The sequence below is a fragment of the Coregonus clupeaformis genome, chromosome 7 (assembly GCF_020615455.1).
Source record: "Coregonus clupeaformis isolate EN_2021a chromosome 7, ASM2061545v1, whole genome shotgun sequence".
NCBI lineage: Eukaryota > Metazoa > Chordata > Actinopteri > Salmoniformes > Salmonidae > Coregonus > Coregonus clupeaformis.
In genome coordinates this window covers 75,170,033-75,194,901 of record NC_059198.1, presented here as the reverse complement: position 1 = coordinate 75,194,901, position 24,869 = coordinate 75,170,033, and the positions used below count along the sequence as shown (strand labels likewise).

Below are 24,869 nucleotides of genomic sequence, written 5' to 3'. Positions count from 1 at the left end.
ACATGGCAATAAAGTTTAGAAACCCAATGCATGGAGAGTAAAACTGTTCCCTTGCACCAATAGATCTTAACCCAAAATACATGCTGATTACGCATTTGTCCACAGAACCAATGCGCTGTCAACATGGGATCCTCTTGGTGACGATTCAGTTTATGTAGGCATACAGTGTATCTAATATCAAGATGAATGAAGTGTGTGTTTCTTCAACTAACAACAAAGAGAATGCGCCGTCACTCACACTCAGACGTATTTAATGAACACTTCATTACTCAGAAGAAAGGGAAAGTGCTTCAGAAATCCACCAATCAAGTTTTTCATTTCGAGTGCATTATCCTACACAACAATGATATACAAAAACCCAGTAATTCACAAAAATAAATATATGTTTTTTATATAAACAACCAGTGACTTCAAATCTCATGTCAAAATCCTGACCTCAAGCATTGTATCAAAAAGCTAAGGGAATGAGTGAGAAAGCGGAGCAGCGCAGGAGAGAGAGCGGGAGAAAGAGGGGTTGGCCAATGCCTCGAGCTGCGACACCATGCAATTGTTTACATTGATAGCGTCACTGTCAGAGCTCTACCGCGGTAGTTCCCTCCGTAAACACCTCTACCACCATCTCCTTGCCCGGGTGATGCTCTCTGTGATCCGCGTGAGAATTGGCAAGTACCTACAGAGGGACGTGTGTGTGTGTGTATGTGTGCCCTCGCTGAACGCTGCGCTGTATATCCCTCCTCTGGCCCAGTAAACTTTGACACGGGCATAACAGGGTGAAAGTTTCCCTCCTGGAACATATGAATCCCCCTCCCTCTCCTCCCAGGGAGATCCTCCCCTTCCCCCAACTCCCTCTAGGTTGGAGGGATCACGTCATTTTCAAATGGAGAATAAAATGGCTGTGTTTAGTTTGGAGGCACGTTTTTTAAAAGTTCGCTTCTATACATACCTACTCTACAAGGGGAGTACGCATGGCTTGGGGTGGTATAGGTGCATTTCACACACAGATCAATCTATACAAAATCTGAGCATTGAGTGAACCCAAGCTTTTTTCTCTCTTAACTACAATCACCAATCGAATGGGCCTTTGTTTCTGTCTTTGCTGCTGATGTTGCTGTGAGAATCATGACATCAGGCATGTGGTTTGTTGTTATCTGCCAGAATGGCTGGCCCTCTCTTTGTCACAGGGAGAATAATCTCTTTGCCACAACTTCATAAAATCAACATTTTACGTTGGTGGGAAAATATTGATATTTAGGTGCAACTTTAATTACATTTGACAGATTATATATATTTTTTGTATATTCGGAGTTTTCCTATCAGCAACATCAGGATATTTAACATAATGAAAAAAAGTCTGACATACATTCATTGCGCGTCCATATTTAAACGCTATACTTATGATTACGTGGCAAAATTAGAAGAAAAAAATCTGACTTCATACATGAGAGAAGAAAGTCTGCGTATAGCCTAGTCTATATCAGTTGAAATTGGGACATGGAGAAGGCCATGTCCTTTTGTGTAAAACACGAATCACTGCAGAGTGCAATGCTATCATAACAAAGGTACAACCAGATTTGTGTTTGGGCCTGTACATTTTCGACTGACTGCAGGTAGGGCCTGTGTATGTATGCTAATCCTCTGTAGACTAAATTTGAGTAATTTTGACCGACTGGAGATTTTCCCAGGTCAATTCAGCACGGTGGGCTTCACCGCAGAATGTGAACAGGTAATTACGCATTTACCCACTGAGCTAATATGTAACTATTCCACAACAACTTGCTGTACTGGGCATTTCAGCATGTCTGCAGATGCAAGGGTACAATAAACAACTATATTACCGGTTTGACCCAAATATGCAAATAGTAAACGATCCAACTTCATGTGTAGGCTGTGGATGGCCACAAATAACCAATTATAAATGGTCAGTTTTAAGTGAAAACTTTAAGTGGACATAGGCTAATAGCCTACCTTATCTTACATTTATTTTTATTTTAAGCTTCTCTCAAACAATCACCTCTTTCATAACTAGGCTAAACTAGCCTACACTCCTCAAGCTGAAATGGGGTGTGTGTCAAAGTGCAAAGCATGTAGGCCTATCACTTGTGCTTCCACGTGTTGTTTCTAAATTACATTAGGCTCAGTGTGTTGTAAGACAACCTTTTGGTGGGTTTTTGTTTTAGTGTATGCAACCCCCAAACTGGTTGGACAGGAGTGTCATTATCACCGTTTTTCTCATTATTTCCCCGTGTACATTAGGGCTATGCGTGTTTCAATTGATCGATAAACTTCTAATATATAGGAAAATGTCCCACCAGAATGCAAAAACCTGTCAAGGTTGTCAGGACGTGTGATTTTTCACGAAAATGCGTGATCTGTGTCAGGCCTGGGCGTATCTCTCTGTGTGATTGTCTGTATGTAAGGCCTGCACTGTTTTGGGCCTGTATGGGCGCTCGTGGCTGTCTGACTACAGCCAAACATAAGCTTGCAGGAAATACTCTCAGAAATACAAACAAGGCTGATCACAAACACTCTGAAAAACTGCAAGCACCGGCCAGATCAGAGTAAGAGTCAATTCACTTACAATTATGTCCTATTCAATATAGGCTGCAATTAACATTATGAATTTGGACTTGCATGGAGAAATTAATCTACATTTTATATCGAATTCAAAAATAGTTATCTGAAAATAGAAACAATTGAGATAAAATTGACCCAAACTCTGGAAAGCATCAAATTAAAACCGAAATTAGGGTTTCTATTAGGTTTTTAAAATCTTATAGAAAAAAACAACTACAATTCGTAATAGGGCTAAGGTGACAGACAGTAGGCCTAACCATGTTACTTAAGGAAAACCCTGAATCTGTTGATTAAGCCTACTCAAGTTACAGCTGATGTTAGAAAAATACAGACCAACATAGGAGTGCTGTGATTTTTATGAGGGAATATTCCCCTCTCGTTCTCTCACCACAAAGGCAGTACAGCACAAATGTTTACTTCACTGAAACCCTGGTAAAATCCAACAGGTCGAGCTGAAACCCTGGTACAATCCAACCGGTCCAGCGTCAAGGGGAACAGCAACAATAGATCCGAGAAAAGTCACATAAGCACATTTTGCCAAACGTGTAGCCTATTGCTTATGGTGGATAGCTTATTTAGAGTTAGTTAGTCAGAATAAATCCACGAGGAGGGATCGTCCAGTGGCATAGGTAGAGAGGCTCAAAGACGGTCCGCGCGTTATGGAGAATAGCAGTGTATGTATTACTGATCTATAACTCCACAACAACGAGGAATGTTTTAAATCCACTACATCAAATAAAGGAAAACATTTCAATAAAAACAACTGAAGGATGCAAGCCATTAGTGCCTCCCATTCACTTTAAGACTTATGTTGTAGTAAAGGTACTGTAGGTTTCCATCCAGGTATTTTTTTTTTGTTGCAGTTGTTCTTTTCAAAGAAAAAAGCTTCAACATTTCCTGATTCTCTGAGCGGGTGGGGGAGGGACAGTCAGACCGCCAGGCTGCCACCGCCACACGGGGTGAGAGCGAGGGGGAGGTCGGGGTCCCCCCAGAGAGTTCAGAGAGTAAGCTGGGCTTAAATCCCCGTCGCTGCCCACAACCAGGGATGGAGGAGCCGGGAAATTTGCCATGAAGCTGAAAGGCCTCTTCAGAGAGGCTGCTACATTACTGCACGCGCGTTTTCGTTTACTCGCCCCTGTTAGATGCTCAATATTTCCTTCACAAATCTCTGCTTTACCCGCGGGATGAGAAGATAAAGTCCTGTCAACTTTGGACACGTTCTGTTTCGCCTGCGCCCTCGAAATTCCAGGCTCCTTCCCCAGAACCAGAGTCCTGCCGTTTTTCCTGACCCCAACTCCGTTTTTATACTCCCCCTCCTCAGAACAAGGGGTGTCTCGAGTGCTCCTGCATTCCTGCAAGCCGGATGAGGACTTGGGAGCCCCAGCATAACTTTCAATGGCTTTGGTGTCGTTGTTGAAACAGCCAGCAGCGTGTTTGATGTCGCCGCCGGGGTACTGGCCATTGTTGATATCCGCCTCGTCTCCTTTGCAGTGGAACCCGGAGGCCTTACTGTTGTATTCGTATTCATCATAGCTTTGCTCCACTTTGATTTTCACATTCTGCAGGTTGAAGGGGGGCGTCTTGACCGCCCTGCCACTGTTGGGGAGGGGACCCGCGGCCACTGAGAGCTCTTCCGGCTCGGTCTTAATGGTTTTGAGCGGAGAGGGCAGTTTCAGGCTTGGGCTAATTCTCACCTCTTTCTTTAGATTTGCAGCTAATGAAAGCTGGTTGTTGTCTGTGGGCTTGGAGTGCTTTGTGTCTTTGTCATGGGCACAGTGTGAGCTCAGGACTGGGGGGCATTTGTTTGCGTGTCCCGGTGTCCTGTGTGGAGGAACCGCTTTGTTCCCGTTGGGGTTAGGTGAGGGGCTCAGTGCGTAAACTGTTCTGGACACAGGTTCGGCTCTCTTTATCTCTCTTTGGGTCTGGACCTGGGACTCAGGAACCTTCCTGTCTTTCCTCTCAGCGAAACAACTCCCCCGGATGACAGGCGAACTGAACCTGTATGTGTGTGCGTCCTGCTTGGCCTCCCTGGCTGTAAAGTCATATTTCTGTTGTTTCCTCGGACTGGCATAGTCCACCTGGCTGGTTCCACCTTGGACAACCGGTCTAGATGGCTGCTGCTGGTGGCTGTAGTGGAAGGTAGGCTGCAGGAGCAAAGGTGCTTTAGTGTGCGAGAGAGTTAGACTGTTGGATACAGTTCTAGAATTCGACTGAGTTCTAGTGCCGGAGAGAGTAGTGGAGAGAGTTTTAGCGTTAGGCAGAGTTCTAGTGGTGATATGTTTGGTGGTGTTGACAGAGGAGAACCGGGCCCTCCTGAAGCGGATGGACTGGACAGAGACCTGACTGGACACAGAGCTGCTGTCAGACTGAGATGAACTCTCCTCGTCAGAACTGACCTCAGAGCTCTCCAACGGGCTCTCCTCTTCATCCTCCTCATCTTCCTCCTCGTCAGAGGTCCCAGAGTTGCTGCTGGTGGATAAACTGGAGCCGAAGTCTGAGTCGTTGTTGAGCCGCTCTGAGTAGCAGCTGGACTCGGTGTCACTGCTGTAGCTCTCCGGGAAACCCCCTACATGTTGCTGCGGGTGAGGATGATGGTGAGCTCGGTGGTCGAGGTAAAACTCGTGTCCAAGATGAAAATGACCCAGAGTTGTCCCGTTGTGGTGGGTTTTTGTCTTGCTGCAGCACTTGGGCTGCACGAGAAGCACCGGGTGGTGTGGGTGAGTGTGTGAGTGTGTGTGTCTGCTCCTGCTCCACGACTGCCTCGCGCCGCCGCTGTCCCTATCCCTGCCGCCGCCCCCATCGCGCCTCCTCTTCCTTTTGTGAAGTAGGTCGCCGGCTGCAGAGAGCCTAGACTGAGCAGCAATGGCGGATTTAAACAACACCGGCTGCCGGCTCACCACGCTCCTGAAAAACGAATGTCTCTGACTAAACGCGACGCAATTGCCCGGTATTTGAGCAGTTTCATAGTTTTTAGAGGGTTTACATGCCGACTTGGTGACAGAGGAATAATCCTGACCGAGGGATTTATTGTAAATTTGAGGTAGATTGGAGTCGGGGCGCGAGGTTGGTTGCTCTCTCTTGCCGGATTTGTTTTTGAGGGACAGAGTCTGTGGAACGCTGTGCAAACTTAACCAAACTTTCTCCTTCCATAACCCGGCAGGGTGCGTGTCCGCGTGAAGCTTGCCCTCGCCCACATCCTCGGGTAAACTCACCTTCTTTACTTTTCTTTTGTTGGATTTTAACACGCGCTCCGTTTTGCAGGAGAAATAAAGTGCCTCCACATCCTCCCGTGATATCAGAGTACATTTAGCCGCGTGGAAAGCAATAGAATTTATTGCTTTGAGCTTTCTCAGCTCCTCCAAATCACAGTGGTGCTTTTTAACGTTCAGGTGGTCCATGCGTTTGTGCACGGTGGTCCGGGGAATATTTTTCAGTAGGTCAGTGAAGACCTGGGAGAGGGCGAACATTTGTTTTCCTTTTATCAGCAGGTATCCCAGCCTCACTCCCTGCATCTCCTCAAACCCACACTTCAGGTCTCCCATGTTGCTTTTCCCTCTCTATTGTAATAATCCAAGCATTTATCGCGATCAATTGTTCTCGTGCAGCTATGAAAAGAAAAATGAATAAACTCCCTATTTTGAGCTCAAGGCATTCTGACGCGCCGGTCGGAGGCTGCTGATGCGTCCTAGTACCTCCAAGCTGTGTCATGGACAGGCAAACTTTGAGATGCGGAGTTAAATGGAGCGGTGTCGGATGGGTTCACAGCATCTGTCCTCGGGCCCTGCCCCGGACCAGGCATGGTGGAGGAATGCGAGGGATTGTACCGCCAGGCCGGCTGCTGGCTGTCTGCTAAGCCCTACCAGCCTCTCCTCTCCGGCTCACTCCCTCTGACCGGCAGCACCGCAGGAAGGTGTATACCACTGCCTCAACGAGAGGATAAAAAAGAGAAGAGAGGGGGAGGGAGAGGGAGCGAGCTACAGAGGGAGGGAGGGAGGCAGAGAGAGAGAGAGAGAGAGAGAGAGAGAGAGAGAGAGAGAGAGAGAGGGGGGGGAGGGAGGGAAAGAGAGAGAGCGAATAAGAGCCTAAATGCGGCTGCTATCCTGGCTGCGGGGTTAGCCACAAATAAAATGACAGAGGGGAAGTGCGCGAGCCCGGAGACACCTTCATCAATTAATGCCCTCAGACTCGAAGCCTATTGGACGCCACTGACAGGTGATGCAATAAAAATGGATATCCCCCCCCCCAGTTGATTACCATACTATTGTACCCCCACCTCCGTTTGTTAAGTAAATAATGCCGCTATGACAAGTTCATATTTCAATATCGGTTTTTAAGAGACAAGGTGGAATAGCTGAACTGGGCAAGTCGTCTCCTATATCCTGCTAGTAGTATTTATGGCGTTATGCCTATAGCGCTGTCAGGGAAACCAAGTGGCATTATTGAGAGAACAAATACCCTATCATTACAAAGAAATATATAGATGGCATACGTCAATAAAATATAAGTGGTTGAATTCAGACGTCTGTTAATCTGTGTAACCCCTTCACTAATTCTATTGTGATGGATTGGTGTATTATAGCCGTCTTTCCAATGGACTCCGAGACAAAGAGATTTTCATTTTTCACATGAGTAGAATGCTCTTCGAACTCCCAAATTTAGAGTGGCATATCGTCGAGTTACACTCGAAAATTATGCTTTGGCATGAGCTTTTTTAGTTCTGTGTGAATTTCGAGGGTGAAAGGAGAGCTCATTCTAACGATGATTAGCCAAACCTCTGCGCATAGCCACACATTTGCACAGGCCTTATTATTTCAGAATAAATGACAGACATGTTGTTATAGGCCTATTTGATTGTTTGATTCATGTTGCGATTAGGCTACATTCTTCATTTTGCTAAATGTATTTAGTTTGCAAACTTGCTGAATGGTCAGTGTGTGGTGGTGCGTCCTCTTTTTCTCTGCACTGCCGCTACTGTGCCAGTCACCTCGGTATTAATGATCAGTCTATGTCTCGCCGGGCTATTTTAAACCGGTAAATATCCTCTTTCTATCCCGGCCACCGAGCCTGCTGTTCCCCGGCCCAACACGATAAAAACACGAGCAACGTTTGTGCACGGTGGTCGATTAATCTGGGAAAAGCTCGTGCTTTAACGTGCGGTAAAAGTGCATGCTCAGAGTTGCTTTTCCCCAAGGCCTCTTCCGCAAACTTGATAATAACTAATATTAGGTTTATTATATTGCACATAGGCCTATCATTATACATTTGGATAAAATATATTATTACATGATTTTATTTCAGTAAGGAGTAGGCTATAGAATGAGTTTGATTGTTAATTGGTGTGTGTGTGTGACATTGTGAATTTACACTAAGGGTTTTGTGTTCAACAAGGTATTGTAGCCTATCTTATATTTTGTCACTGCAGTGGGAAAAATACATGTAAAGCATGCAATTTCATTCACAGATTTATGCGCACCCCTTCTCCAAGGAAAATAACCGTTTTGCCCCCACACACACACACACACTGTTTAAGGCTGTATTATGCATATGCTGAGAGCAGAGCGGTGTGAGGCTGACAGGAGAAACGTCACGCTGTGCCATATCATCACTCACTGCGCCCTGATCCTAATGTAAAGAGGCCTGTAATGGTTGGTTAATTGTTGTGTGTGTGTGTGTGTGTGTGTGCGTGTGTGTGTGTGTGTGTGTGTGTGACAACAAGCATGCATGGGAGAGATTTTTTAAAAATTGTTTATTTCACTTTTGTTAATTATCTATTTCACTTCCTTAGGCAATGTCAACATATGTTTCCCATGCCAATAAAGCCCTTTGAATTGAATTGATATTGATATTATCATTTCTGATGACGGTTTAACCATACAAGTATATTTGCCTTATGTATATCGCTGATTTCCGTACATTTACGGTATGCTTTGCTGCCTAGCTGCAGCTCTCATTGACCTCGTCGATGATCAGGATCAGGAGAAATCACCAGTGAGGCAAGGGCGCTATACAGGCGCGCTATTTAAGGTGAATTGTGAAAAGAACGAAAAGAAAGCATGCAAACCATGACATGGCAACACTTTGGGGCTCGCGTTAGAACAGCCATAGCTAGGCTCGAAGCCTCGAAGCCTCGAACCTCCTCCCAACATAGGTAGGTTAGGTCTAATCTTTGTTTATAAATATTTGGCCAAGTTGCAGAGGGGGTAAGAAAAGGAGGGAGGGTAGAGCTTTTGAATTCTACATCCTGTTCTTGCGTTTTAAATATTCCATAACAATAAAGAGAGCCTGTAGCCTATAGGTGCTTTTCCACTCAGAGCTCCAATGTACTTCGATTACTTGTGAAAAGTACTGGGGAGTGATTTATTTGTTTGTTTCTGTTCTATTACATCATTATAGGCTACTAATGTCAACGAAGTGGTTGATGTAGTTGTGATGATTTACCCTATTCAATGGATGATTCAGTCATATTATCGACAGAAGAACTCACTCTCACCTCCACAGAAAGAAATACACAATTTAACCTACCTTTCCTGACTCATTGTTTTACTACTCGTATCTACTTCAGTGCTATACAGCACACACCCGGTGCTATATTGGCCATAGATTATCACCAAGTCGTTAGCCGCTTCTAAACCACTATTTCACATTAATTTACGTGTGTTTACTTAGTAGCCTGTGATCCAGGGCAAGGTACAAGTTGAAGCACATCCCAGCCTGTAGCTCCCTGCTGGGAGGTAGGGCTGAGCGGTGTCAGCAGGCCGCAGAGTCGGGAGGCCAATTGGCCTGACATTCTTATCGATGCTGAACTTTACGCATCATCTTTGGGACATTTTCGCGTTGTGCTCGCGGTTTTACCTGCAGTGTGTGTGTGTGTGTCGCCTATATGTAGTAAGTGTGTAAGGACGCGAAGAGGAAAGACAGGCAGTATGAGATATTTGTCCTGTTGAAAATATGACATTTTATTTCATAGCGATTCACCAGTGTGTGTGTGGCAGCTCTAATCCAACCCAGACCCTCATTACTTTTCCCAATTGTACCATTTTCAGTGAACCGAGTTATCATGCATATAGGCTATTCTATAGCGTTTGCAGTATGTGGATGTTTGTTTTGCCTTCTGATGGACAAAGGAGAAGGGTCCACTGTTAGCTGAGCTCCACCAACCTGAGGCCTGGGGATTACGGCTCGAACTATCTGCCCTACCCACTGCCAGGCCACGGAGAGCCGGGGAGAAGAGCTGTGATCCGCGGGTTTACTACAGGCCTAATCTTCGGTTGGACGGTATGTGTATTATTCGCTACACATAAAGCATGTTCATAGTTTCATCAATACTTCATACAGACACCTTCATCGTCATCACTGCCCTGTTCAGAACATCTTCTGAAGTCCCACTCATCCTGAAGAAGTTGCCTGACAGACATACATATTAAAGCCTGTCTGTAATCGGTTTAGGTTAGTGCTTATCGCTGTATCTCCAACATTGAGGGAATGCAGGCATAGAGCAAATCACAGGGTTTCCAGGCCAACTGAATAAATCTAGCCTGATTGGAAAATGAACGTTTTTAGCTCTCATAACCATCCTTTCTGTCGTAACCAAAAGGTTAACGAGCCTGTTATGAATAAAACAAAAATAATGCTTCACAGGGCCACGTTTACAAAAATTGTGCAGTAATTGACACTATGATTTTTAGACCACTACTCGTCATTATATATTCCACTAATTCCTTAAATTTACTTGAATTTCTACACGTTATGGACGTTCCCTGAATGTATCAATGGCGCATAAAAACAGGTCATTTTTTGTCATGCAACAGATATTTAAACGGTGTGATGATGCAAAACACACACACACACACACACACATACATGCACACTGAGTGAATGTCATGTGCCCCATCAGATCAACCCAAAGGGCAATTAAAAAATTTGACAAAGTAGACTGTAAGTTTTGTATTTATTTGACAACTTATTAACCCGTTACCGAACCCATACAACCAGCTTACTAAAATGTGTAAATATAATGTTACTCATGTTGTAGGCTATACACACACAGCCTAATTATATAGGCCTAATTATCCTATAATTAGGCCTATGTGTTTAACAAGGTAAATTACTGTGAATTTCATTTGCCTAATTTCAAAAGATGTGATAGCCTACAGCGCATATTTTTTTTTAGATTTACTGGCCAACATTTTAAAGAAGATAATAGACTAAAATAATGAATCAAAATACTACAAATACAATATTTTGAAGCCCAAAATAATGGATTGCATAGGCCTGTTTGTTCATGGTCCGTGCTATTCCCCTGTGCTCTTAGCCTCTCCATTGCAGCTCGGTATTTTCTTGCTCTAGATCTTTGGGAGTGAATAGCCTACGTTTTGATTATTATGATTTATTTTTTTGACCACGCATTTGTCCACCCATTACACTTTGTTTACATATAAGCTAAACCTTTGGGCTGCTCCTTCGTTTTGTGTTGCACTTCGGTATTTAACAGCGATATTCCCATCAGCTGCTACAGGCTATTCAGAAGTTGTGGCTGCTGTTGCCTGCGTTTCTCCGGCCCATTGTGAGAGGAGCCCCCTCGGTCCCGCTCTTCTCTTCTCTCCCCCTGAGCTCAACCCAGCCGGCCGGAGGAGTGCAGATGACTCACCAAGAAGGGTTCCAGAGCGGAGGCTACAGCAGCGTGCTGCATGGAGGCTCTATAATACCGGGGGAATACCGCGGCCGGACTGGTAGACTAGCCTCGTGCCTTTCCCGGGGCGCACATTCATCACTCGTGCAGATAGATATATTTGTTGTAATGTGCACGCGTGCTTTTGGCGAGGACAAGGCTGAGCGCGAGGTTTGATGGAGGAGATTGGCGGATTAGAGCGAGTGGAAGGTAAGAGGACACACACACACACACACACACACACTCAGTCATTCACACACGCACGCACATGTCCGCGCTCTTCTAGGAAAACAAAGCAGAACAAAGAACAAGACTAATGTTTCCTTCTCGTTTACACTTTTCTGGGCCTTTATAGACTATAGTAGGCTATACGGTTGCATTCGGGTAGTCTTTATGAGATACATGCAGAATGATACATTGAAACATATATATGAGCCAGATAATAGGCTTTTGAGTGTAATTGAAAGGATAACACAACACACATCGACCTACCATTATACACATAAATGCAGTTTTTAAAATCAAATTATGCACTCTAAAATAATATTTGTTGACTCAATTTACAAAGGTTTGTTACCAGGCTGCCTTAAAATGTCATGTAAAGTCCAATCCGGATTTCGTGTGGAGTTAACTTCAACCTAAGTAAGTGGAACTCACACATTTGGATTTAATAACTTGTTGAGTGAGCTTGATACTTTTAGTCAAATCAATGTACTTCAGCTGATTTTTTTTAGATGTCCTGACAAAGCTACTCAAGTTGTTTTGACAAATTACCAAGTGGAGAGGACAAGTATTTGATAGTCAGAAAAACAAAACGTTTAGTTGTTTTAACTTACCAATGTTTATAACCTGGCTGCCTTAAAATGGTATGTTGTGTCAACTTCCTATACAGTTGAAACAACTACTTAGAAAATTACACATTTCAGAACTGACTAAATCTTTGAAATCATATAAAAGAGATTTCAGTATAGGGAACATTATGCTCCCATCTGCCTCTTGCTCATGTGTGCACTTTTTCGCCAGTTTCAAAACTGGCAGTGCACTCTGTAATGTCTACCAACCAACAGACCACTTTAACTACAAAGCATTCTCAGTAACGGTTAATTAAACTTTTTATTTGTTACTTTTTACATGTGGTTGTTTATCTACCTTCTTTGAATGCACTAACTGAAGTTGCTCTGCTAAATTACCTAAATGTAAATGTAATAATTAACGGTTGCAAAGCGTGCTGGGTATTATTATAATGTGCCCCACCCCCAGAAAATAAATAGAAGTTATCTGAACATGACAATATCAGTCAACACTACTGTTATGTTGCTTCAGTTGATTTGCCTTCTTGGTTATGAATTTCTATGTTGAGTAAACACGTAGTTCTTAGCTTATTCAACTTGATTTAATAAGTTAAGACAATTTGAAAGTTTTAGTTATCTTTACTTGCCATTTTTTGTCAACACAACTGTTATGTTTCTTCAGTTGATGTTACTTCATGTATGTGAATTTCTAAGTTGAGTAAACATATTGTTTTTGCTAACTCAACTTGAATTAATACGTTTGAACATTTTGAGTGAGTTGAAATAATCTCAATTTAAAAAAATTGACAACTCAACAAATTTGGCAAATTTAGTTGACCAAATCTCAATATCTTTTTTTACAGTGTACCTACATGGAAATGTTGAGAACAAGAGTTTAAAACGTCCCAAACAGTGTTGGTGTAAGGGCAGGCTATTCTATAATGGTCTATGTGTATGTGTTTCCCATGTGTGAAACGGAAATCCTTCAACCATAATTAAATAATGGAATAATTACTCTATAGTTCATGTTTCGGTTGTTTTTTTTGAAAAGCAAAACCTGTGGCTTTAAGTGTGGAGGGGAGGCGCTTCACTCTAGAACCCAAACTCTGAACTCCAACAACCTTAACCCTTTAAACCAACTTGCTTCTCTAACACCCAACTCATGGTGTGTCTTTTACTAAACATGTCCCTTTCCCACACCCTGCCCCATGTCATTTGTTTTGCATTGAGTTTAATGGAGGCACTTGGTATGCTTTTTACGGTACAAATTCACTAGCCATGCCAAAACAAATGAATTCCTTGGGTTCGATACCCCTAAGAATGCGATTTTACATGCAATCTGAGCCTGAAGTGTGAGCTGGGGGGTGGGCTGTGTTCACCCCTCACCCCACCGTGTAGCCCACCGTGTTGTGTCTGCTTGTGTTTTCTTGTGCCTCGGCGTTACACAAGCAGAGCAGAGGAAATGCTCCTTTACAGGCAACCAGAAAGGCCCCAGTTAGGAGAGGAGAGGAGAGGAGAGGAGAGGAGAGGAGAGGAGAGGAGAGGAGAGGAGAGGAGAGGAGAGAGCATGCATGATGTCCAACAGGTATGCAGGCTGTTGCCACAGTAGGGTCTGAGGCATCTACGCTGCTCCAGTAGATGTGTGGAATGTGATTTATTGTCAGAGCTAAGCATGACCCATTCCCTTGACATGTAGTGTATGGATGGAGCTTTATTTCACATAAAAATTAGTTTTCGTTTATTTGCTATTAGGCCTAAACACGTTGTCATTTCGTGTGCATTTCTTGTTTTTTACTTTCTCATGTTTTTAGGAAAGCTCAACATGTAGCCTAGGTTATAACACGCCAACACCTCTGCATCTCATTCATTACCTCCAAGCCCATCAATACAATCCATTTATACCACGTCTAACAGCTTAATAGCCCCATCATGCTATTTTAGGCGACTTAAAATAAGTAATTTATTTCAAATCACATTTTATTTGTCACACAATTTACAGCAGGTATAAAAGGTGCAGCGAAATGCTTATGGGCTAGCTCCCGCAATAATGCAGTACATTAATCAATAATAACAATAGCCCCGTGTAGCTCAGTTGGTAGAGCATGGCGCTTGCAACGCCAGGGTTGTGGGTTCGTTTCCCACAGGGGGGCAGTATGAAAAAAGTATGAAAATGTATGCACTCACTAACTGTAAGTCGCTCTGGATAAGAGCGTCTGCTAAATGACTTAAATGTAAAATAAAACTAGTCAAAAGTCAAAAATAACAGAATGGACTGTATTACAGTCTATGTTCAAGTATGAAGTTGGTAGTTACTTGGTCAAGCAGTGGAATAAATGGTGTACTTCATATGAAATGGAATTTAATATAGGCCTAGTCCTATACAATAATATAGCTGGCTTCTGTATTTCATTGACAGTGGAGCAATAGATATGGGACTATAGTGGGAATAGAGTGTTAAATGCAGCAGGATTATTTAAAAATTTAGAATTATAATTGTCCGATTTAAAAAAAAAAAAAGTATCAAATAATTGTTGCATCCAAATTTCTTTAAAAATTAAACATATAAAATCAGAGCACACAAAATGTACACTGTCTATATGTCATTTATGAACAGCGATATAGGCTAGCCTATATGTAGCCTAGCAATTTTTTGTATCTATCAATAATAGCAATAAATAATTATATAGGTCTTAGCATGAGGAAATGTGCTGTGTGTATGAATGGTGTATGGCTCTATTGGGCGGCAGGTAGCCTAGCGGTTAAGAGCGTTGGGCCAGTAACCGAAAGGTCGCTGGTTAGAATTCCTGAGCCGACTAGGTGACAAATCTGTCGATGTGCCCTTGAGTAAGGCACTTAACCATAATTGCTCCTGTAAGTCGCTCTGGATAAGAGCGTCTGCTAAATGACTAAAATGTAAATGTATGAAGTAATCCTCTAGGCCTGAGGTTATACAGGGACGTTCCTCTGCCACTCTGACGGGGCTAGGACACACCGAGGCCTGCTGCAGAGGAGTGGCAGGACCGGCCGGGTAGTGTTTACTCTACTCACGTCAACTATGATTTGGGAAACACATAGGCCTAGTGAAGCAAGTGAATCTGGGAAGAGGGACGTTGCCTAAATCTGACTGTAGTAATGCAGGCTACACGTAAACGTCGAATCTTGACGAAAAGTAGGCCTATACCCTAAAACGTGACATAGAAAATGTATATCCAACTAGGCTAAATGTGGAGATGGGATGGCTATACATGTTAACCCACTCTGGTAATGCAGATGCATCAGTAGAATAGTTTTTATTGAGAGAAACTTGTGGAGGGTGGAAGAGCCTAACGCAAATGTGCCCAAACTCATTCAAGGAGTGTTCCATTGCCTAATGATGATGGTCCTCCCCCGCACCTCCCCTGCTGTCCCACTGTCTCCTCTCCTCTCCCCTCCCCCCGGAAGAGAAAGAAAAGTGTAGCTCTCGTCTCTCAGGTGCTTCCTTAGCTGAGAGAGAGAACACATCATAACACTGTACATAGCCATAATATGACATTTGAAATGTCTCTATTCCTTTGGAACTTTTGTGAGTGTAATGTTTACTGTTCATTTTTTCTTGTTTATTTCACTTTTGTTTATTATCTATTTCACTTGCTTTGGCAATGTAAATATATGTTTCTCGTGCCAATAAAGCCCTTTGAATTGAATACACTTTAACGGTTAAATGGAGAGAGAGAGAGAAAGAGAGAGAGAGACGTGCGCTAGACCTTGGAGTTGGTGGAGTTGTGTGTGTGTGTCATTGCATGATTGTGTTGTTTATTTAATTATTTAAAAATGAGTGCAGACTGTATAACCCTTTTGATGAATCATCTCTTTGTCAACACGCTCTTCATAAAATAACAGCCACATAGCCTACAGAGGCGAGGCAAGCAATAATACATAGTTTCTCACCTCTCAACCTGGTTTACCTTCCACGTTATCTGGTTCAGGGTAAGTCTCCCCATGTGTAGATCCGATGGCCCATCCACAGTTTTGTTCTAGTTCTCAACTAGAGAGCAGGTTTCCCACATGAACAATCAGTGTGAAAGTTGTACAATTTTGCCTGCATGGGAAATAACTGTACAAAATGTAACATAGCCTAGACATTAAATATACCAATTATTTGCACAATATGAAACAAAAATAACAATTATTTATTCACTTTTTTGGGTTAGTCATTTTGATATTATTTTTTATAAATATAGATGCAATGTAGCGTATTTTCTTATTTAGAATTCAATGATACCTTAAATTACACAATTGTTTTGCAAACCTGTTCCTTCGTATTCCACCGTGTGCCTGACTACAGCCCATGAGCCTCGTTAGAAGCTTTTCTTTAGGTCTTTACTCTGTGGAGCCTTCGGGTTTCCCACTTAATCCCCACAGCCCATAGGCCTCCAGGCTGCATGCAAGCCAACCCCCATCACCATGAGTGTCGTATGGAACAGGACAGTCATGCAGTCATGTAATGTTGGTTTAATGTAGCCTATGGTCTCTGTCCGTGCTAATAAGCAGTCTCTCGACTGAACAGAGGACTGCCAGATACCGTTGGCTATCATTTGTCTGAAGTGGAAGACAAAGTGTGAGGACAGGAGGACATATTTAATACAACAATTCATTGGTAGTAAATTGTGTTTTTCAAATGCCTTTAGTGGAGTGGTATGCACATCCATAAAAACACCCAGTGCTGGTTTCCGAACGCTGTCCAAATAAAAAACACGTTGAAAGCAGCCTACCAAACGCTGTCCAATTAAAATACACGTTGAAAGCAGCCTACCAAACGCTGTCAAATTAAAATACACGTTGAAAGCAGCCTACCAAACGTTTTCCAATTAAAATACACGTTGAAAGCAGCTTATCAATATGCATATTTATTATTTTCTAATTTCCCAATTTATTTCACACAACATTAAACATGTTCTTAGAAGTGTTTTTTATTTTGTCACTCCCAATATTTACCCCAATCATTGAGCATAGGCCAATACGTACAGTTAATGAAATGTAACAAGCGATACAAAAGGGGTGTGTAACGACAAAGACAGGAAAGCTATAATTATGTGGTTTACTTAATTCGGTTAAAAACATATAGGCCAAGTGTAAAAAGAAAGAAGAACCTTTAGAATAAAACATTTTTTAGGGGGTAGATCAGCTTTAATATTTCAGATAGATTGTAACTTCCATCAATGTAATTGTCTGCATCACTTCCAATTCCCCATATGTTTTCTTCTCGCAAATATATACACACATACATATATATATATATATATATATATACATACATACATACACACAATACATATACACACACATATATATATATATATATATATATATATATATATATATATATATATATATATATATACACACATACACATACACACATACATACACACACACATATATATACATACATCCATATATACATACATCCATACACACATATCCTTTTTAAAATTATATTTCCCTTAATTACTTTCCAACCCCACCACCCCTTCCCCAATTGGAGTAAACTGGTGAACAACAACGCTTAGGCCTCTACTTCCAGCCCCTTTATTTTGTTAGTGGCATTGTTTTGGAGTGAATGGGGTAAATTCGTTTCTAGTTTTTCTCCATTTAAAAGGGTTACATTTCACGTTGTCAGGGGCAGGGGCAGAAGTTTGGAGACAGGAGAACTGTTTCTGCTATGTTGTCGATGTTCTAAACAGGAAAGACCTGACCCTGACAAATACTATAGCCTTCATCATAAATAATATTCTAAATATGTGCAAAACTTGACCGAGAAATATATAATATCTGATATTAAATCCAAGACATCAATCACAATAGTTTTTCAACTTTTAGATTACTTTGGATCCGCGTCCGAAAACACTGATGGGACACTGATCTCTCTCTCTCTCTCTCTCTCTCTCTCTCTCTCTCTCTCTCTCTCTCTCTCTCTCTCTCTCTCTCTCTCTCTCTCTCTCTCTCTCTCTCTCTCTCTCTCTCTCTCTCTCCATTTAACCGTTAAAGTGTATGTCTACTACATCAGTGGAGATCAAATCTGGCAGGTCCGGGCGAAACATGAATGAGGCTACCTATTGTGCCGAATGCAAAGCGGCAAGTCTCGTGAATCAGTCATCAGCTCTGCTCACGAGCTCAACCCCATGTCCCAAACACCAACCACGTCCACAACAAACAACATGTGATATAAGCTGTGGAACTCCCAAATACATTTTACATGGTGTGAGTGAGTTAATCTGATGTTGATGCAAGAAGGTATTACGAAATACATTTTAAAATAATTTCCTAAAATATAGCCAATAATTCCAAGTTAGGAATTTGCTACCAAAGTTATTGAGTTGTATAGGCTCATGAACAAAAGTAACTGTAATGTTGTGTAGGCCTAAGAAATTACACAACTTAATTTCACATGTGCATGCAACATTGGCCTAAGGTTAGCCTACTATTTTGTGCAACATTAATTATCACCATGGCTATGTGATATATTAGACCTATGTTTGTTATAGGCCTATATGAGTTTTCTTCAAAACAGCCTATATATTTGACATTGACCCCTGTCAGCAGTGTAGGTCACTCTAAAAACTCCTGAGTGGCGCAGTGGTCTAAGGCACTGCATCGCAGTGCTAACTGTGTCACTAGAGATCCTGGTTCGAATCCAGGCTCTGTCGCCGCCGGCCGCGACCGGGAGACTCATGGGCGGCGCACAATTGGCCCAGCGTCGTCCAGGGTAGGGGAGGGAATGGCCGGCAGGGATGTAGCTCAGTTGATAGAGCATGGCGTTTGCAACGCCAGGGTTGTGGGTTCGATTCCCACGGGGGGGCAGTATAAAAAAAAATATATGTATTCACTAACTGTAAGTCGCTCTGGATAAGAGCGTCTGCTAAATGACTAAAATGTAAAATGTAAAAAGAAGCCTACAAATTACCTCCGTAGTTTCCATTAGTAAATCCGTTATAGAGGCACTACATTTTAATAGGAAGCAGTGCAGAGGTAATTTTCTCTCGGCAATGCATGGGCCCTCTTCTCTCTGAGCACGAAGAGAGCACATGTACCGGCAGACTTAGACTTTAATCAAGTGCAAGTTGTAAAAATCATTTGCTATTTCAGTGTTTCAGTAGCCTCCAACCCTCCGACAGCTGCCCCCTCCCTCGCCTCCCTTTGTTCTCGCCAACTCTAATAGGTTTTCCCCTGCCACACACAATTCCCTGTTTTTCCTTTTTTATTTTCCCCCTCGTCCCCTTTTTCTCCCTGTTTTTTTGCGGTGCCTTGTGGACGGGAGCATTTGAGCAATTTGAAATTAAAGCCAACAATAGGGAGCCCCTCCCGGGGACATCTCGCTCTCCATATTACATGGAGGACGCTCGTGTGCTCTCGCGCATTATTGGCAAGTCATTACGTTTCTCTGGAAACCAAACCGGGAGGGTGCGGGAGACTTCTGAGGGCTCGCGGACAGTGACGCAAACGGCTGGCAGATGCGCTTGCAAAATAAACCCATGCATGTTACACAATGCAGCTTCTCTGAATGATTTAACCAAGATTATGTCATTACAAGATTTAAAAACAAAAGTGAAATGCTTTTTTTTTTTTTTTTAAGCGTGCTTTTTGCATTTCACGTTTCCGTTTATTGTGTAAAGTGGAAGCAATTTATTGAGTTCATTAATATAAATAAAAATTGCAAAAACAAATCTTGATTTGATATGCCCAGATGTGTTCTTTACAAATAACAGTTAATAGATTATTTGGGCTTTCTTTTAGCTCATAATCTAACTGTTGAGTGTTCCAAGAATTAAAGACCAAACATAGGAAAGATAAATAAAAACCAAGTAAAGAAATAAGTAAAATAAACATACACAATACAAAGTGTAGATTATTTCAGTTCTATTCATGGTTTATGTAGCTAGGCCTATATTGCCTTCCAAGTTTTTCTCTAATTGAAAATTCAAGCAGCAATGTTTGAGAGTAATACTCGTTCGAACGCCAGAGAAATTCCACACACATTTCTCTCTCAGGGAGCATATTCCTTGTTCCATTTTGCAACACACACACACAGAGAGGAATGAGCGAGAGAAAGAGAGTGAAATGACAGTGGCACAGACACATCTATGTTTTATTAAGGTCTAATGTAAAGGCACACTCTCAGATGTGCATAGGCTACTATAGAGTGTGGAACCAAGAAAAAACTTCCACCATGACATTTTCATATGCAAATAGCATTTTATTTCCATAGTTACAATGTCCTAGTGCTCAATGAATGACATTATATTCTTTGAGAGCAAAATGATGTCTAGGTTTTCTAAACATGAGTTTAAATAGGCCTTGGCTACATCTAAAGGCTATTTACAAAGTCTCAGATGACAACAATAGCGTACATAAACAATGGAGTAATAGTAATTCATGTTTTTGCTATAATAACGTAATTCATATTTGTAAATACCTCATATTGATGGATACAATGTTGCCAATAGTCATTCGGCATTTGTAACAACCACGCATTGTAGCGTTACAAAGTTTCCAAGCAGTTTCCTTCACAACACATTCGTTTTAAAAGTCCATATGGAGCCAAAATGGCGCCGTACACTTTGCCAACACTCTCTGAGCCAATCATGTCCATCCTTTCTGACTTGTCACGCGCCGTGCGTGCTTACGCACTTCCACTTCCTGACGGGCCGCTTCTTCTCGCTCGCGCTGTGTGTAGCCTACACTAAAGTGGAAAAAATACGGTGTCGAAACGGAATGTAAACACGACTAAAACATGACCTTTCGGCCAAGTGGGACCTAAAGCGCTGTCACACTGGGTAGATGAGGCTCTTCTGCAAAGGTTTCGGCTCATCTTTGTTGTCTTCGTATGTCCACTTTCTACGTAGATGGTCTCCGGCGAGCTGTGCCTGGCAGCGGACAACGAATTCTTGGCGAATAATATGAAGGAGATGATTGGAGGTTGCTGCGTGTGCTCAGACGAGAGAGGCTGGGCAGAAAACCCTCTCGTATACTGTGACGGTCACGGCTGCAATGTTGCAGTCCATCAAGGTAAACACCGGATAAAATCCAAAACATTAAACATGGAATTTGCTTGACGAACATCCGATAACTAGCTCAGGCTAGCCTAGCGCGGTTGATGGTCTGCCAGGAAGCTAGCTAGTAACGTTAGCTAGCTAAGCTAACTAATTTTGTTAGCTACTAAGCAAGGTTATAGCTAGTTATTGTAACGTTAGCTAGTTCTATCCAATCGACTGTTTGCGCGTTTGTCATGACCTACCTAGCTAGTTAGCCTTCCTATCTAGTAGATATGGAGTTGGCTAAAGTAACTAGCTAACTAACGTTACCGTTAGATATCTAGCTAGGTAGTATTTCTGTAGCTAGCAGCTTGTAACAGACTAATGTGATGCTCCATTAACCGTACTGATATGTACTGTTTGATACATGTTTGGCCGAATCGAGAACGAAGATAGTATAGTATTGCCCAGTTAAGGTTGGTTGAAAATTCTGCTACGCCAAACAGTAACGTTACCTACCCTGTAAGGCTATTGGACCATCACATTAACGTTATCCCGTTACAATCTGCTAGGAAGGATTTATGTAGTTGTCAACATTGTCTGTGTAGCCTGGCTATACAATTCGTTGAAATTGCATTGCCTAGCGCTAACTAGCTAGCCAACGTTAGCATGTTAGTTACTTTGTCTTACCACACTAACTATATCCGTAATGATAGCCCTCTAGTAAATCACATTATTTCCCCAATGTATTGCTAGATACGTTTTGTAAACAATAGTGCCACGCGGTGAAGTAGTTAGCTAGCTACAGTATGTTGTCAAAATATTATTAGCTAGCTACTGAGTTTAACAGAACGAACCTGTGTACCTAGCTTGTCTGTAACACACTGAACCCAGGCACGACTGATGTTTTTTCTGACCCAAACAACAATGTCAACGTAACTCAGATTCTGTTGACAAAGTCACAATCAGAACTAGGGATCCATGCGACACAGTAAATATAGGTGATTTTGGCTTTGTGAGACAGAAAAACTGCCCAGTAATGATATTTTTATTGTTGATCGTTGTCATGTGATTGAATATCTGTCTTCATTACATTTTAGTCATTTAGCAGACGCTCTTATCCAGAGCGACTTACAGTTAGTGAGTACATACATTCATTTTTTATTTTTCATACTGCCCCCCCCCCGTGGGAATCGAACCCACAACCCTGGCGTTGAAAACGCCATGCCCTACCAACTGAGCTACATCCTTGCTGGCCATTCCCTCCCCTACCCTGGACGACGCTGGGCCAATTGTGCGCCGCCCCCTTCATACTCATATTTAGATTTGATTGGGATCCCCATTAGCTGACGCCAATGGCAACAGCTAGTCTTCCTGGGGTACGACACATACCGAAAAATACATTACAGACAAAAATACATACATGAACTAAACCCACCTATTTGTACATGTTATTAAACACATCCTATTCGTTTTACATGTGAATTAATCAATAGCCAATCTACACACTGACGCCGTTGTAACAATCGCTGACCCCTCTGTCCTCAACAATAGACAACATAACAATACCCTTTTTATCATCAGTGGATTATCTCTGTTCATTAAAGTGGATTATGTGAGTCAGTCAGATGTGAGATAATCTGAGCGGACAGCAGAGGTATCTGGAGTGTGCGAACACGATTTAGTGCATATAGGGGAAATACTCCCATGGGCTTGGTGTATAGGCTACAGGGTTATGTTCAGTAGGGCACCGGGTTGGCACAGTGGCACTCTGTTGCAAAATGTTTTGAAACAGAAAGCAAAGATTAGTGTTCTTTATCGGACATGTTCATCCAGTACCATGCCATTTCAAAACATTTTTTTCTGTTTCCTGCCTATTAGAAATGTGTTCTGTTTCCTGCCTATAACATGTCTTAAATCCGTCCATGAGATTCTTCAAATCCGTCCATGTTATGTCAAGTGATTTACCGTTGTAGCACAGCCTACTAGGACACAATACATCAATGTCCACCTCTGGAGGTGTCAGCCAGATCTGTCACCATTTGGCTAGTATGATATCTGCGTGTGTGTGAGACATAGGCCTAAGAGGTTGTTGTGGTTAAAGGGATAGTTTGAGATTTTGTCAATGAAGCCATATATTTACTTCCCAAGAGTCAGATGAACTCGTGGATACCATTTTTATGTCTCTTTGTCCAGTATGAAGGAAGTTAGAGGTCGTTTTTGTGAGCCAATGCCAACTAGATTAGCGCAAAGACTGGAAGTCTTTGGAAACTTCCTCTAACGTCCTGCATACTGGACGCAGAGAAATAAAAATGGTATCCACGAGTTCACCTGACTCTGGAGAAGTAGATAAAAGGCCAAAATCCTGAACTATCCCTTTACAGGGATGAAAACTTGTCACTTTTCGTCGCTATTTGCCGTTTTGAATCCAAAATAAGTAATCCACATAAATCGTGAAGATCTGTAATTTAAAAAAAGAATCTCACAAAGTATTACCCATTGAGCTATAATAGAGAAGTGCGAATAGATCTTTTTATTTAATTGTATAAACCATGTCATGGGCCGTTTTAAACTACTCGTGGACCTTGAGTTTTTGGTTCGATAACAAACGACCTTGTTTAGTCATGTTACCTGGCTAGCTAGCTAACAACATGGTACCTTGCCTATGCACATTTGGATGGCACAGGACAAACTGAAATGGGATAGATAGCCTACTCAAAGAGATGCTTCAAAGGTAGGATGCATATGCCTAATCAATGTAATTCTAAGTAAACCTGAATAAAAATGAATAGCTTTTTCTGGTGTTCCTTACATTTAATTTGGTGCCTAATCTTGGTAATAAGTGAGTGAGCCTGAGTGTGTGGGTGAGGGATGGAGGGAGATTGTGTGTTTTCCCCCTTAATGCCACAATGAAAATGCTGTTCATTATGCATTTAAAATTCCTTACTAGCTACATTTCTCCTGCCCAATCACAGGTAGGCATTTTGATATGAGCAAATCAGATATTTTCTGCAGTAGCCTTTTCTATTATACAGTAGAAAGTGACGTTAAATTAAATGTGTTGTGTTGGATAGAGGTGTGAATATAAAAAATTGACTTTTTGTTGATTTACAGCCTGAATTTAAAATGGATTAAATTAAGATTTTGTGTCACTGGCCTACACACAATATCCCATATGTCAAAATGGAAATATGGTATTCGAAATGTTTACAAATTAATTAAAAATGAAATGCTAAAATGTCTTGAGTCAATAAGTATTCAATCCCTTTGTTATGTCAAGCCTAAATAAATTCAGGAGTAAAAATGTCCTTAACAAGTCACATAAGTTGCATGGACTCACTCTGTGGGCAATAATAGCGCTAAGAATGATTTCTGTACCCAACTGGGAGGCCAATGGTGACTTTAAAACAGTTACCAGAGTTTAATGGCTGTGATAGGAGAGAACTGAAGATGGATCAACAACATTGTAGTTACTCCACAGTACTAAACTGAATTACAGATTGAAAAGAAGGAAGCCTGTACAGGAAAAAAAAAATATTCCAAAACATGGATCCTGTTTGCAAAAAGGCACTGAAGTAGAATTGCAAAAAATGTGGCAAATAACTTTATGTCCTGAATACAAGCGTTATGTTTGGGGCACAACACATCACTGAGTACCACTCTTCATATTTTCAAGCATGGTGTTGGCTTCATCATGTTATGGGTATGCTTGTCATCGGCAAGGACTAGGGAGTTTTTTAGGATAAAAAAAAAAGAAGGAATAAAGCTAACCACAGGCAAAATCCTAGAGGAAAACCTGGTTCAGTCTGCATTCCAACAGACACT

The 24,869-nt window shown here is 41.9% G+C and overlaps 2 protein-coding genes and 1 long non-coding RNA gene across 8 annotated transcripts in view; 2 read left to right on the top strand and 1 right to left on the bottom strand.

Moving 5' to 3' along the window:
* Nucleotides 1-234: 234 nt before the first annotated feature.
* On the bottom strand, nt 235-6,562 carry LOC121569315 (SKI/DACH domain-containing protein 1-like). The gene has a single exon (XM_041880166.2). The coding sequence runs from the start codon at nt 6,114-6,116 to the stop codon at nt 3,462-3,464; it is 2,655 nt and encodes an 884-aa protein (XP_041736100.1). The 5' UTR covers nt 6,117-6,562; the 3' UTR covers nt 235-3,461.
* Nucleotides 6,563-9,342: 2,780 nt separating this feature from the next.
* On the top strand, nt 9,343-13,054 carry LOC121570479. Its single transcript, XR_006001466.1, has 4 exons — nt 9,343-9,849; nt 11,081-11,452; nt 11,811-11,884; nt 12,897-13,054. It is a non-coding gene; the product is annotated as an uncharacterized LOC121570479 (long non-coding RNA).
* Nucleotides 13,055-20,287: 7,233 nt separating this feature from the next.
* Nucleotides 20,288-24,869, top strand: part of LOC121569316 (protein AF-10) — a 65,313-nt gene continuing 60,731 nt past the window's right edge. For 4 of the 6 annotated variants that reach the window (XM_041880172.2, XM_041880169.2, XM_041880168.2 and 1 more), the window contains exon 1: nt 20,288-21,078. In XM_041880172.2, the coding sequence (XP_041736106.1) occupies nt 20,916-21,078 (163 nt within the window). In that variant the 5' untranslated portion in view covers nt 20,288-20,915. The remainder of the gene's footprint in view (nt 21,079-24,869) is intronic. The other 2 variants (XM_041880170.2, XM_041880171.2) reach the window with 2 other exon arrangements.

What these genes read in the sequence shown, in the direction of transcription:
- LOC121569315 (XM_041880166.2), bottom strand. Translation starts at nt 6,116, where the DNA reads ATGGGAGACCTGAAGTGTGGGTTTGAGGAGATGCAGGGAGTGAGGCTG.